General features: G+C 41.1%; 1 protein-coding gene across 1 annotated transcript in view; it reads right to left on the bottom strand.

Annotated features, from left to right (window-relative positions):
- The window catches only part of CRYBG1 (crystallin beta-gamma domain containing 1), a gene marked incomplete at its 5' end in the record, with an annotated part of 209,365 nt that overhangs the window by 119,688 nt on the left and 76,305 nt on the right, over positions 1 to 13,372 (bottom strand). Inside the window, one exon of the mRNA XM_082668869.1 lies at positions 4,382 to 4,520. Coding sequence (XP_082524995.1) covers positions 4,382 to 4,520 — 139 coding nt within the window. The remainder of the gene's footprint in view (positions 1 to 4,381; positions 4,521 to 13,372) is intronic.

The following is a 13,372-nucleotide window of genomic DNA, read 5'->3' as shown; positions in this document are numbered from 1 at the left end:
CTTAGTAATTAAATGCCTCCATCTCAGGATTAGGGCTTGGGGGTCGGAACTTGGATTTCGAAGGTCTTACTACCTGCAGGATAATTTCAGAAGAGTCCTTGGTGAGATCAGCAACATGGGCGATCTGAGACAAAATGTAGGAGCCCAGCAACCAATGTTCATGTACTGTGTCCCAGGCCAACCCAACACTGGGCTGCATGGGATGGGGCAGGGCGGGTGGACAAGTCTGAGCCCTCTTAAGTACTTCATATTTTGAACGTAGTCCAACCGAAGAAATGAGGTAAGCCTGGGGATTGGGCATCCAGAGGAAAACCAGTGGGCCCATGTGGAGCAGCTAGAGAGAGAGAAAGCAGAAGTTATAGGGTTGGGAAGAGAAACGGATGTCACCTCTCAGAGTGTTCAACCACCTGAGAAACATGGAAATGAACGTGTTAGGAAATGTTCTGTCCTCTCTGCTACCTCGACAAATGCTTGTTGAATTGAACTGTTATCCTTATTGACTGAACTAGCATAACCAGGCTGGAAGCTGGACAACACTCCACCTTGACAATTGCAAGATTAATTGGGCGATGAAAAAGCTATCAAAAGCAACTGTGGTAGAACCATCTCTGAGATACTTGAGACTAAAGCAGATACCTGTCTTGGATGATTTGGGAGCATCCCAATCTCAAGAGTGGGATGAGACCTTCACAGATATCTCCTGAATGATGAGGCAGAGAAGCATTAACAAGAATCAAAATCTGTACACATGAGTTCTGAAGAAGCAGCACTGATTTGGCAAAATTCTTTCTCCTCTATAGATTATAGCAACTTTGGTTCGGGAGTGTGGGGCTTATTTTTCCTTTTAAAAAGCACACATACACACACTTATACACATGCACGTGCAAACACACTTACAGGCAATGGGAATTAGAGGCTTTATCCAAGTCAAGAATGAAAAAGTCCAAACAGTTAAAGCAAAATAATTCTTTTCTTTTGCTTGAATTAATCAAACAATCGCTGTGCCCACTTATTCCTTTTTACTTGTTTGAACTTGGCTCCAGAAGGATTGAAAATGTGACAATTTTACTTATCACTATTGTCAGATACAATTTTCTAGATCAAAATAAGTGATTAGAATTGAAGGGAAATTAAAAGATTTTCATACTAGAAATCACTGAAATTCTCATTAAGGTAATTACTCTCTTTGAAGATGCTAATTTTAATTAACAATACTTTGCTCAGTATTCTTATTCTATTTTTTTTAAAGAAATGCTTTAATTAATAAAGGGTGTTACTTCATGTTCTGGAAATATCTCTATGTAGTGGAATTAAGACATTTTCACTTAAAAAATGAATTCAGTAGTAAATATAATAAGTATATAATACAGCAAAACATATTAATCTACAATATTAATCCTTTCTTACATGCAAAGAATTATTCAATATAATTATCACATATGATATATGTTTTCACTCAATGATACCACTTCCTTATGCTTTTCTCTCATATTAAAAGTCTGTTACAAATATAAATATTTGTAATAAATATTTACATAAATATATCTTCTACTCTAAAGCTGACTAAAGGTTTTATGTAGCCGTTTAAAGGAAAAATTGTTTGGTATAAATAAATATAATCCCTGATGATGTTTCTCATCTAAGATTTAAATTCTAGTAATATTCTCCTTTGATTTGTAGTTGTGCTTTTTTTCCTAGTTGACGTATACATGCATTTGAGAGGCAATACCAGCTTTATAATTATAAATCCCTATTTCCGTTTATACAAGCTGGAAGAACAATGTCTTCTTTTAATTGAAGGATTCAGTACAGTATTGTCAGCTCTAAAGAATGTCTAAGGAATGTTAATAGCATGTTAAATAAGTAAACACAGTAACAGAGTGTATGGAACAAATATAGAGAAGGAATAAATCCTGGTTGTTTGGGGGAAGGCACATGGCTTCACTTCAATGAAAATAAAAAATTGAAACATTCATCTGAGTAAATAGATATAACTTAGAGGGCTAGATCAAGTCAGGTATCTTAAGAAGAACTGATGGCCTTCTGCCTGGGAAAGGCGCCAAGGGTGGCCCTGATACAACTGCCTAGTAAATCTGCTGAATCCTGCAGGAAATGACCAGGCTTGCTGCCCAGAGTGGATTAAGAGAAGAGTCCTTTGGACGTATGGGAGGCGCCCTGGCATGCTGGCACTCACAGTGGGTACGAACTACCCAGAATCTACATGGAGTTAGCTTCTGTTTCCCAGTACTACTGGCCAGGCTGGTGGTGTGGGGCTGTCCTGCACTTCTGAGAATGGTCTGGTTACTCCTCTCAGCCATGATCTCAAGAGACATAAAGTTGAGAACACATCAGTAGGCAAGAGAACGTCTGTTCCATGCCTCTTCCTTTCTCCCAGCCCTAGTAGAATATGCAGATGAGAAAGATCCAGAGAGCTAGAGCCCAGAGCAAGCAGGAGGAAGAAAGAGGGCTGATGGAGGCGGGGAGCGGGAGAGGGAGAAACAGGCAGATCCAGAAGTGGACCCGGGAGCCAGTTCTTCCTGATGTGGACGTTTGACCATCTCTGAGCAGGAGGGTGTGGTACAGGCAGAGAGTACAGACGGTGCCTGGCTGACCCCATTTCAGGCAACACGTGGAGACAGTGTAGCCAGAAGGACATTTTGCCTCTGCTTGCTCCTTTCGTCCAGTTCCTACCCTGTTTCTATCTGCCCTGGCTCCCTTCCTACACTGGGTTCCCAGTTCATCCGTTTCTGGTCCCAGGCCTCTGCCTTCCCCAGGTGTACCGACTGGCCTCTTTCTCCCTGCCAGCCTTCATGGGACTGAGCTCTCTGGCTTGGCCTCGGGGCCTCTCCCATGAGCTGCCTGGTGCTCAGGGCTCCTTGACTGCAGCCTGGGACAGCAAGCAAGGGCTGAGAGAGCATGTCTAGATGGGATAAGGGGACTAGGAAGAAGACACGCCTATTGCTGAACTGCAGACCAAGGGAGGGGGCACTGCAGACCCTTCACCGCCACCCTTCTCAGGGAATTTACTTTTTGCCGCAACTTTGAATGCTGCCCCCAATTGTTTCCTGGACTTCAGGAAACATCATAGGATAGTTAATGGCATGATACTTGCAGAATTATTTTTATTTTAAGTTATTAAAGGAAAAATGTAGAAAACAACTCGAAACTCAGGGCCAGTGACTGGATTTATCAGGTTTTGTTTCCAGTTATAAACTATTTCTTACACAGAAAGAAGAACAAAATGCAAAACCAATTTGAAAGTGAGTATAAATTATAGGAAGCCAGGTTATTTAATTTTTTAGTTTAAATTTGATTTTTTAATTTCAACATTTCATAAAATTTAATTTTATATTTCTGGTACTCTGATTGATATTATCCTACTTTGAGTTAGAAAGCATTTTCTGCTGAATTTCCCTACCTACTTTTGTCATTTTCTAATAAAATATGAGTTTATAATCGCATCATGTCCTTTTTTCTTACTTCTTTCCACCAGTAAGGATATTTTTTCATTTTAATTTTTAATTGTGGTAGAATACACATAACATACAATTTGCCATCTTAACCATTTTAAGTATATAGCTCAGTAGTCCTAAATACATTCACATTGTTGTGCATCCAATCTCCAAAATTTTTCATCTTGCACTAAGTAATTTTTTCACTTTTAATATATAGCATTACTAAAGCAAATTCCTTTGGGAGGGAGATTTCTTTCATGACAAAATATCTTTCATTACTAACCCTCAGTGATCTTATAAGAAGTTGTAACAAGAAATGTATTATACAACCTTCAAAGCCTGGCAGCTAAACCAGCTCTCACACTGTGACTCAAGACTTTATTCTACTTTGCTGCCTGCAGGCAAGGACAGGAGCCATGTCTTTTCATGGGTGAAAGGATGCAGTTAACATGCATACACGTTATCTCCCACTTTGGGAAAAACTTTTCAAGGCAATATAGTTAAGTCAGAACTTTCTGCGCAAACATCTAGATATTAAGATGTAACTACCGATAGAATGGTAACAACTTTAAATGCCTTACAGTAGGAAGTAGTAAAAATGCCTTTTATGGGAATGAATCACTATTTCCAAATATTGATGTCATTTTATTTTGTATACCTTTGAGTTAAAGGTATACAAAGGGAAAAAGGCAGGCAAAAGGCACCCAGGACAACGAGGTAGAACATTTGAAGGCAGCAAAGAGCAAAGATTCAAACTTATCCCTTGATCCTTATTTATTATCCTGGTGCGTTGATATATAATGACCTTTTTACCATCTACGTTCTTTTCAAGTATGTGTTTTTCAATCAGACAGGGGTTATTTTTCACTTTTTAATTCATTAAAGTGTTTAGTCCTGGGAGCCAAATACTGGAAATGAAGCATTACCTTTATAAACATTCCAGACTCTGTAGGTAAAGGACCAGGCACCTCACAGGCAGTGTGAAAGAACCGGGACTCCCCGCAGTGCAGTGTAAATTCTTGGCACTCTCCAGCCACATGGCCTCCATCCACTACCTCCAAAGCTCTGTAAAGAGTGGAAACAACAACTTATCAAGGATGCTGGAAAATCAAGAAGCCCAAAGGCACACTTCCCTGTGTATATTTCCAATCAACCAAAATAATGAATCATTCTTCAAAGCCTACACAGGATTGCAGATAACTTGGTACTCTCATAACACATTTATAAACAGAATTCTTTTAAACCCTGTGCAGAAAACAAATGGAGATAGATGGGTAAATAGGTAAATTGCTAGATGGTTAGATTTTGACATGAAAGCAATACAATTTCATTTTATATTTGTATGGTTGCTCTGCTGTCATTGCTCTTAAGAAAAAAAAAAAGACATTTGTATGTTTCCTGAACATTGGAAATAAAGTGGAAACTGACTCCCAGTTAGGGGAGGAATCTAGGCTATGCCAGGCAAAGGAAACTGTTCCCAGGATTATAATATTTATAAGATTTAAAAGGAATGCAAACCAACGAAGGCAGAGAGTTTTAGCAGACACTGGTGGTTGCCTAGCCCAAAACCATTTCCTTTATCTAAACCCCCAGCCTAACTGCCACACCCCTAACACACATTTTCTTTGCTAATAACCCTGATTTTGTTCAGATATCCATGTGCTTCAGAGGAAGCTGCTTCCTGCCCTGATAATCAGTCACGATTGGTCTAATCCTGGTGTCCCACTCCCCTCGCCAGTAACTGACTCAGACATATGCCCATACATATCTGTCTGGCTGGTATCAACACACTGATTTAGGTCTACCTGACCCTTAAAGTGTTTGTACTTTGCCCTACTTATCTGATGCAACTCTGGCCACTGATATGAGAGAGACAACTGCTGAAGGAATCAGGAGAAGGTCTTTCTCTTAAAAGAAGGTTTACAGAAAGCAACAGTTCTTCCCTGAAAGCCAGTGTCATGACTGCATGTGATGAATGTGACAGCCATCCTGGGACCAGAAGTGGCATTAGCCTATGGAGAATAGATGGAGGAGAAAGCAGGGCAGAAATATGAGAGCAACTTGAGTCTTCAAATACATTGTTGAGTAGCTGAATTAACCAACCCTAGACCTGCCCTAGCTCTAGAGTTCTTGTTATGTTGCATAATAAATGTCCTATTCTTTAAGCCACTTTGAGTCACCTGTTCTCTATTATCTGTAGTTGAGCAGCATTATAACTGATACAAGGGTTAATAGATTTCTTTTTCTTTTTTCTTCTTTTTTTTTTTTTTGCGGTACGTGGGCCTCTCACTGTTGTGGCCTCTCCCGTTGCGGAGCACAGGCTCCGGACGCGCAGGCTCAGCGGCCATGGCTCACGGGCCTAGCTGCTCCGCGGCATGTGGGATCTTCCCGGACCGGGGCACGAACCCGCGTCCCCTGTATCGGCAGGCGGACTCTCAACCACTGCGCCACCAGGGAAGCCCTCTTTTTCTTTTTTAAAAAATTTATTTATTTTTGGCTGTGTTGGGTCTTTGTTGCTGTGCGTGGGCTTTCTCTAGTTGTGGCGAGCGGGGGCTACTCTTCGTTGCAGTGCATGGGTTTCTCATTGCAGTGGCTTCTCTTGTGGAGCACGGGCTCTAGGCATGCAGGCTTCAGTAGTTGTTGCACGCGGGCTCTAGAGCACAGTCTCAGTAGTTATGGCGCACGGACTTAGTTGCTCCGTGGCATGTGGGATCTTCCCGGACCAGTAATCGAACCCGAGTCCCTTGCATTGGCAGGTGGATTCTTAACCACTGAGGCACCAGGGAAGTCCAGGTTGATATATTTCTTAAGCATATAATTAAGGCTGAGAAATTAAGGGCTGTATGGGAGTAATTTGAAGAAATTCATCTTGTACCTCTTTGTTTTAGAAAACATTATTCTTTGTGTTATAGAAAATATATTAGCAGCAACAATTTCTTTTTGTCTTCTCCATGGGAACTGAAATAAAAAAATAATTTCTTTAGCCCAGTCACAATTTCTCTCTGCATAAGTAACCACTCTGAACTGTTTCCTTCCTGCAATATTTACATCATATATAAGGACTTAGGAAAAAAACATTTCTACCCTCTAAAAGAAAGCACTGAAGTTCACCTTTGAGGAAAATGTCTCCTTAGGAATTACAGACGGCATGTATAAAGGGATAGAAAAACACACCTAGCTCCCTGAGAATCACATTAACAACTGAAAGGTATCTTAGAGTTGAGAAGGTGTTAAAGACTTAACCACGCTTGTATGTCTGCATCAAGACTTATTTTTACTAATTGGTCCACTGACCCTAAACCACAGTCCTTGTCCTTCTTCTGCTCACAAATAAGCCAAGAAGAGCAGCAAGCAAGAGAAGACCACTAGGACTACAATGGGGAAGAACAAATCTGACTCCATATTGGATCTATTCCTTTTACTTTCGTATTCTATTGCTTTTGTTGCAAGTTCATCACTAAAGAGACATTGCCTATAGTTTAAAGTATACATAATGGCAGGTATCTGGGAACCCTGCCTCCCAAGCCTGAGGTGTAAGCTAAAGTGCCTTTGTTTAAGTTCACAGGAAACATCCTCACCAGGCCCACCTGTAAACGGCAGCAGGAAAGAAGAAATTAACACACCCCCTCCGGAGTCTGGCTGGACCAGGAAGTATTTGCAACAGCTTTATCCCCTTTTTAACTTTGCCTCCCCTCCTCCTACTCTTTGTTCTGTAAAAGAAACTAGCATCCAAACCCAGGCAAGATGGTTCTTTGGGACCTTGGTCCACCATCTTCTCCAGCTGCTGGTTTTCCAAATAAAATCGTATTCCTTGCGTCAACACCTCATTTCTCGATTTATTGGCATATTGTGAGGTGAGCAGTACAAGCTTGGACTCAGGACAGAAAATGGATTCCAACCACTGCAGTTTTATAAATTGTAAAAGTAACAAGAAATGTACAGAAAGTCTGCCACTTTTAGTATTTTTTCTTTTTGAGGAAAAAAATATATGCCATTGAATGGATCTAGTGATGCAGTGATAAACCTGAACTACATGTGCTTCCTAAGCTTTATATTGTTGGAGGTGGGCAGAGTTCCAAAACGGAGTTCTCCCTTCCTGCTAGATACTTATGTATTGTGTGATGAAAAGCTGGCAATGGTGCTCTTTTTTCTAAATTTTTCTTGTGATCCAATCCCTGCCTATAGTATAGGATTCTTTTGCCTACAAGTAACAGAAATTCCAACTCACAGAAGCCTAATCAAACACGAAGTTTATTACTGCATATAAACGAGAAGGGTGGACTGAGTTGGTTTAATCGGTTTATTCAGTTTCTGCTGAATTGAGTGACTGCTACAGTTCTGGTCATTACATATAGATATGATAGATACGATAATTCCAGGGGATGAAAAGACTATCTTTTCCTGTGTCTCTCTCTCAGAAGTAAGGAAGTCTTGGGAGTTTGGGATTGACATGTACACATTGCTATATTTAAAAAGGATAACCAACGAGGACCTACTGTATGGCACAGGGGACTCTGCTCAATGTTATGTGGCAGCCTGGATGGAAGGGGAGTCTGGGGGAGAATGGATACCTGTATATGTATGGCTGAGTCACTTTGCTGTGCACCTGAAACTATCACAGCATTGTTAATCGGCTATGCTCCAATATAAAAAATATATGTGTGTGTGTGTGTGTGTGTGTGTATATATATATATATATATATATATATATATAAAGAAGTAAGGAAGTCTTCTCTAGAAACCACCTAGCAGACTTCTCTACGTGTCTCATGCCTACACCAAAACAATCACTGGACCTACCCCCTTGAGGCTGGGGCCTAAAGGACATCACCATGCAGAGAGTGGGCACCAGAACAAGCTGGTGTTCTATCAGGAAGAGAGGATTAGGGGGCAAGTGGACGTGGATGTTGGTGTGTGTCACCTCACCTCCCTGTCTGACAACACGTTCCCCACACCTACTACACTGTTGGTAGACGTGGAGTCAGTATATACTCATGGTTGAATTTGAGTTACCAAAGCAGAAACGTTCATGACTCTGGCCTCATTGCATGTTGAACCCAGGCAGTGTACTTGTCCTCCTGATTTGGGGATAAACTAACAAGACTTAGCCTGCTATCCAAAGGTCAATTCTATATGCTTTGGGTCATGATCTCAGAAGGCAGATTTAGCTTCCCAGTGGTCAGAGGAAGGGGATGACCCTCACAGGTAGTCCAGGCAAGGTCCTTGCTTCATCTGCAATTCCCAAGCCAGGAATTGCCGAGTTTGTGCTACAGCCAGTGACCTCTGACCTCCCTTGGAGGGGAGGGGAATGAGGGGTTGGCTGAATTCCTCTTCTTCCAGATCCAGATCCAAGCAGTCCTGCTGAGCACCTGGTCACAGGTGTCATTATTTCAAAGTTGGCTCCAGGACTCGGTTGGGAGGTAAAGAAAGGCCACGGGATGTGTGGGCTGGGAGGGCTTCACAAGCTGAGTTCAGCTTTGGGAGCTTCTCCCCGCAGACGCTGAGGCCACCCTGGGAGCCTTTTCTAGTTCCTCTAATGTCAGACACAGAACTTCTACTCATGGCAAACGTATTACACAAGTGTGTCTCCTGAAACACAACCTTTGCGAAACATGACACAGATATAATACACCCAGAATCATGCTGGAGGGACCCCCAGGCCCTACATTAACTTTGAAATAATATCTAGCTCTCATTCTTTCAGCAAGCATTTTTACATTTCCTGCCATGTGTCATATGTCCAAGGACACAAAGGTGAAGCCCTCAGGATATCAAGGTCTAGTAGACATAGGAGCGCATCGCGTGGACAAAATATTTTAATTGTGAATAATAGTCACAGATGGAGCTAGACATAGATAAGTCCCCCTAGCTTAAAAGAAAATCTTAGTGTTTGCAACAGGAAAGACCAATTGGAAAGTTCATTTTTCTTTTCCAAAGGGTACATTTCAGTTTAACTCCTGATGGGCTGTTGGTAGTCTTAAGAAAGACTAAGCATAGCCCCCTGGTGAGAAATTTAAGATTTATAAATGAAAGTAGACTTTCCCTTCTGAATAGTCACTACTGGTCTCTTATTAAGCACAACACTTCTGGGGTTAAAAAATAAGACAGAATAAAATCAAATCCTCAAACATTGCCATACCGGTCTGGAGTTTTAGCAGAGGATAATTTACTAATTTGCTAATTTATAATCTGTACTTTCCTCTTTTTAGTACAGGTATTATGCTGCCAGAAGTGAAAGAGTTTCAGTGTTAAGTATTGTATTTTACTCAGACTCATAAACAAGTGGAATATTGGCCCACTCATTCCATTATTTCCTGTTTCCTTTTTATTTGGCTTGCTTTTAAAAACCAGATTGCCCTTGTCCTTGGAGATTAAGTAGGTAGAAAATTAATAACGGCAGGATTGTTTACCCTTTCCTAAATTAAAAGAGCCACATGGCTATTTCCAGACAAATCCAAGCTTTGGGAGGCTTGAAGCTTATATAATTTTGGAGCCCTCTTTAAGAAAAAGAAAACAAAATTTATAGCACTAGGGCCCCTCCTAAGGCATTGGAGCTGCCCATGAAACTTCAGCTTTGTTTGCTTCCTATAAATCCACCTCAGGTTTTCCTAATCTGGTCTGCTCCATCAAGCTGTTCCTCAAGCATTTTAATATGCGTAGCCCAATATAAAGCAAGTTATGAGCTTCTCTGTCTAATAATTCTTACTTCAGAGATAATGTACATGTAAAATAAAATGAGACAGAAAACTAAAGGTTTGGGATTAACTCTAGGGTATAAATTGATGCTCTACTGCCATCTAGTGGCTACTCAGAGAATTCACAGTATGTTCTACTAAACCTTGGAGGTGTGACTTGAAAGATACCAAAAGGCATCTCCAAGAGAGCTGAAAACACCAGATATTAGAACCACTCTTCTGAATTAAGGCAGTGGTTGTAAGGCTACGTAAGTTTTCTGGCCGCAAAGAAAGGGAGGAAACTTTTAATTCACTAACAAACAGCACTAAATAGTATGTGTAGTATTTCCTTGCTGCAACTGCTAAATGGTAGGGAGCTGCCATATACTGAGCAACTTCTATCCTGCTAATATTAGACCCTGTATCAGATTATGGACACACCATCAGATAATTCTAGACCTGGAAAGGTCCCTAGTGAGTACCTGGTGCAGTCCCTCTTTGCACATTTAAAGAGACACTGGCTCTGAGAAACCACAAGGTTGACAGGGCCCTGGGCCTGCTGGTTACCCATGTGCATGAAACTGGATGTTAGGCTTTTCTGCCAAGACTCACAAAGAGGCATCTAATGACAGTGTGACAGTAGAGCCAAGTAAATCTGTCCTATCTCCAGGAAAAAAGACCAAAAACCAAACGAAAAAAACCCTAATATATTTCCCTTGGAAAACCAAGGATTTTGGATTTACAGAATGAGTTTTTCTTTCAGAAGCAATGATGCATTCAAATTTGTATTTTTCTCACCTGAATCAGAGAGGAAATATAGCAATGGTATACACACCGATTTCAGAGTCATACCAGCCTAGTCATTAGCCATGTGATCTTGGGCTACTTACTTAACTTCTCTCAGCCTCAGTTTCCTCATCTGAAAAATGGGGATTAGAATCAGACTGTCAGAAGACTTAAATTAGGTAATGCTCATGAAACACTTAGCCTAGTATTGCCACATAGTAGGTGCTCAATAAGTATCAGCTATGTTAATTACGCCTATGAATATCAGTTGACATTTGCTGAAGAATACAATAACTTACTAGGCATCATGTGGATTGTATTTTGAGCTAGCATAGTTATCAGGCTCAACTACGAAAGGATATAGAAATGAGAATATCTGAGTTGGAAGATACCTCAGAGATAATCTAGTGACCCAATCATGTCATTTTTCAGTTGAGCTCATTGAGGACCAGAGACGTTCATTGTTCATGGTCACAGGGCTAATTATTGACAGAGTTGAGGGTATAGAACCCGTCTGACTCCTAGTTTAGAGACTGATTTCAAATTCTCTGTAGATGAGTTTTATGATCACAAAATCCCTAGTTGGATGGAGAGATGAATAAATTCTCTATGCTCATTCAAGTTTTGAAAATCCAAAACATCCTCATAGTTTTAGCCATATAAAGAATTACTTACATCATTAATACCAGTATTTGGTGTTAGCAAACGGTGATAGCTTTTAATGAAGAAAGGCTGCCATCTAGTGGTTTCACTAGAGCATCAATCTTTTCATCCTTTTTAGTAGTGTTTCTGTAAACAGTAACACATCCTGGTTTGGTTGGCCTCTATTGCTCCCAACTGCCTCCATCTTTCTGGGCCCCTTGATTTTTTTTTTTTTTTTTTTTAGAGCAAGAAAGATATTTATTGTTATGCACTGCCAAGGAAACTGGCAGATGCCACTAACAAATGATAAAACATTCTTCTATGGCTCATTATTTCCATAAAAATAAACTATTTTTCAGCTATCATTTCTGAAACAGAATATAAACCCAACTATAAATGACCAAAAAATACAGTGGCCAGCAAACCCCAGTGCAGTGCGTGTCACTAAACTCGATGCTTTAAATGGCAGCTCAAAAGCTGGGAACCATCTCGCGACGTGCTGCGTGGGACAGAATTCCCCCCGTGTCTGTCCAAGTTCCCCTCATATCTGACGGCTGGGAATGCAGATCATCGTCTCTCCTACCAAGGCTGGGTTTTGCCCTAGTAGTTCCATGCAGTGACATCTAGGCTTTGGGTGCTACAGAGTGTGTGAAATTTAACCAAGCTATCTCAGGACCAATATAATACACAAATTTTGGTCACTTAGGATCACTTCCCATGATTAACAAACTATGAAGCCCCCCCAGAACCAGGCTGGGCTCAACGAGGTTTGGCTTTATTAGTGTTGGTCCCAGAGGAAAGAAGGATCTCAATCTGAGCAAGAGCAAAGAGGACCAGGGCCCCAACCAGCCGGGGAATCATTGCCCAAAACCCCGAGAGAACTGAGGACCCGTGGTCTGTATCTCAAGGAATGGCTTAGGTTCATCAGGAGTCTTGTGTTTCATGCATGACGGCATATGCTCTCACTTACAGCTGCTGAAGATTCTGGCATTTTTTTTTCAGCTTTTCTTTACAATATTCCAGTTGGACAAGTTTAGTTTTTAGTTGTCAAAATATTAAAAGTTTTCTTGATTGCTCGTATTTTCCTTTTAAGCCTACTCAAATTTCTATAACCTAATAGCAGAGAAAATGTAGCTCTTCTTCTGACGACATATATAACCCCCAAAGAAAGACTAATGACTTTACTAAGCTCATAAATAACAAATAAATAATGCAAGAGAGAGCATTTTATTTATTTATTTTTAACATCTTTATTGGAGTATAATTGCTTTACAATGGTGTGTTAGTTTCTGCTTTATAAAAAAGTGTATCAGTTATACATATACATAAGTTCCCATATCTCTTCCCTCTTGCGTCTCCCTCCCACCCTCCCTATCCCACCCCTCTAGGTGGTCACAAAGCACCGAGCTGATCTCCCTGTGCTATGCGGCTGCTTCCCACTAGCTAGCTATCTTACGCTTGGTAGTGTATATATGTCCATGCCACTCAAGAGAGAGTTTTTTTTTTTTCTTGCGGTACGCGGGCCTCTCACTGTTGTGGCCTCTTACGTTGTGGAGCACAGGCTCCGGACGTGCAGGCTCAGCGGCCATGGCTCACGGGCCTAGTCGCTTCGCGGCATGTGGGATCTTCCCAGACCGGGGCACGAACCAGCGTCCCCTGCATCGGCAGGCAGTCTCTCAACCACTGCGCCACCAGGGAAGCCCAAGAGAGAGTATTTTAAATTGCTGTCTTTTGCAACACAAAACAAAAGCTAATGGTGATTATATAACCATGGAGCAGGCAATGAGCAGGAAGCTTGGAATATAGTTATATGTA

Source organism: Grampus griseus (assembly GCF_964374135.1).
Source record: "Grampus griseus genome assembly, chromosome: 13".
Classification (NCBI taxonomy): domain Eukaryota; kingdom Metazoa; phylum Chordata; class Mammalia; order Artiodactyla; family Delphinidae; genus Grampus; species Grampus griseus.
Note: the sequence above shows the minus strand (reverse complement) of the source record. Positions and strands in the feature narration are given on the sequence as shown.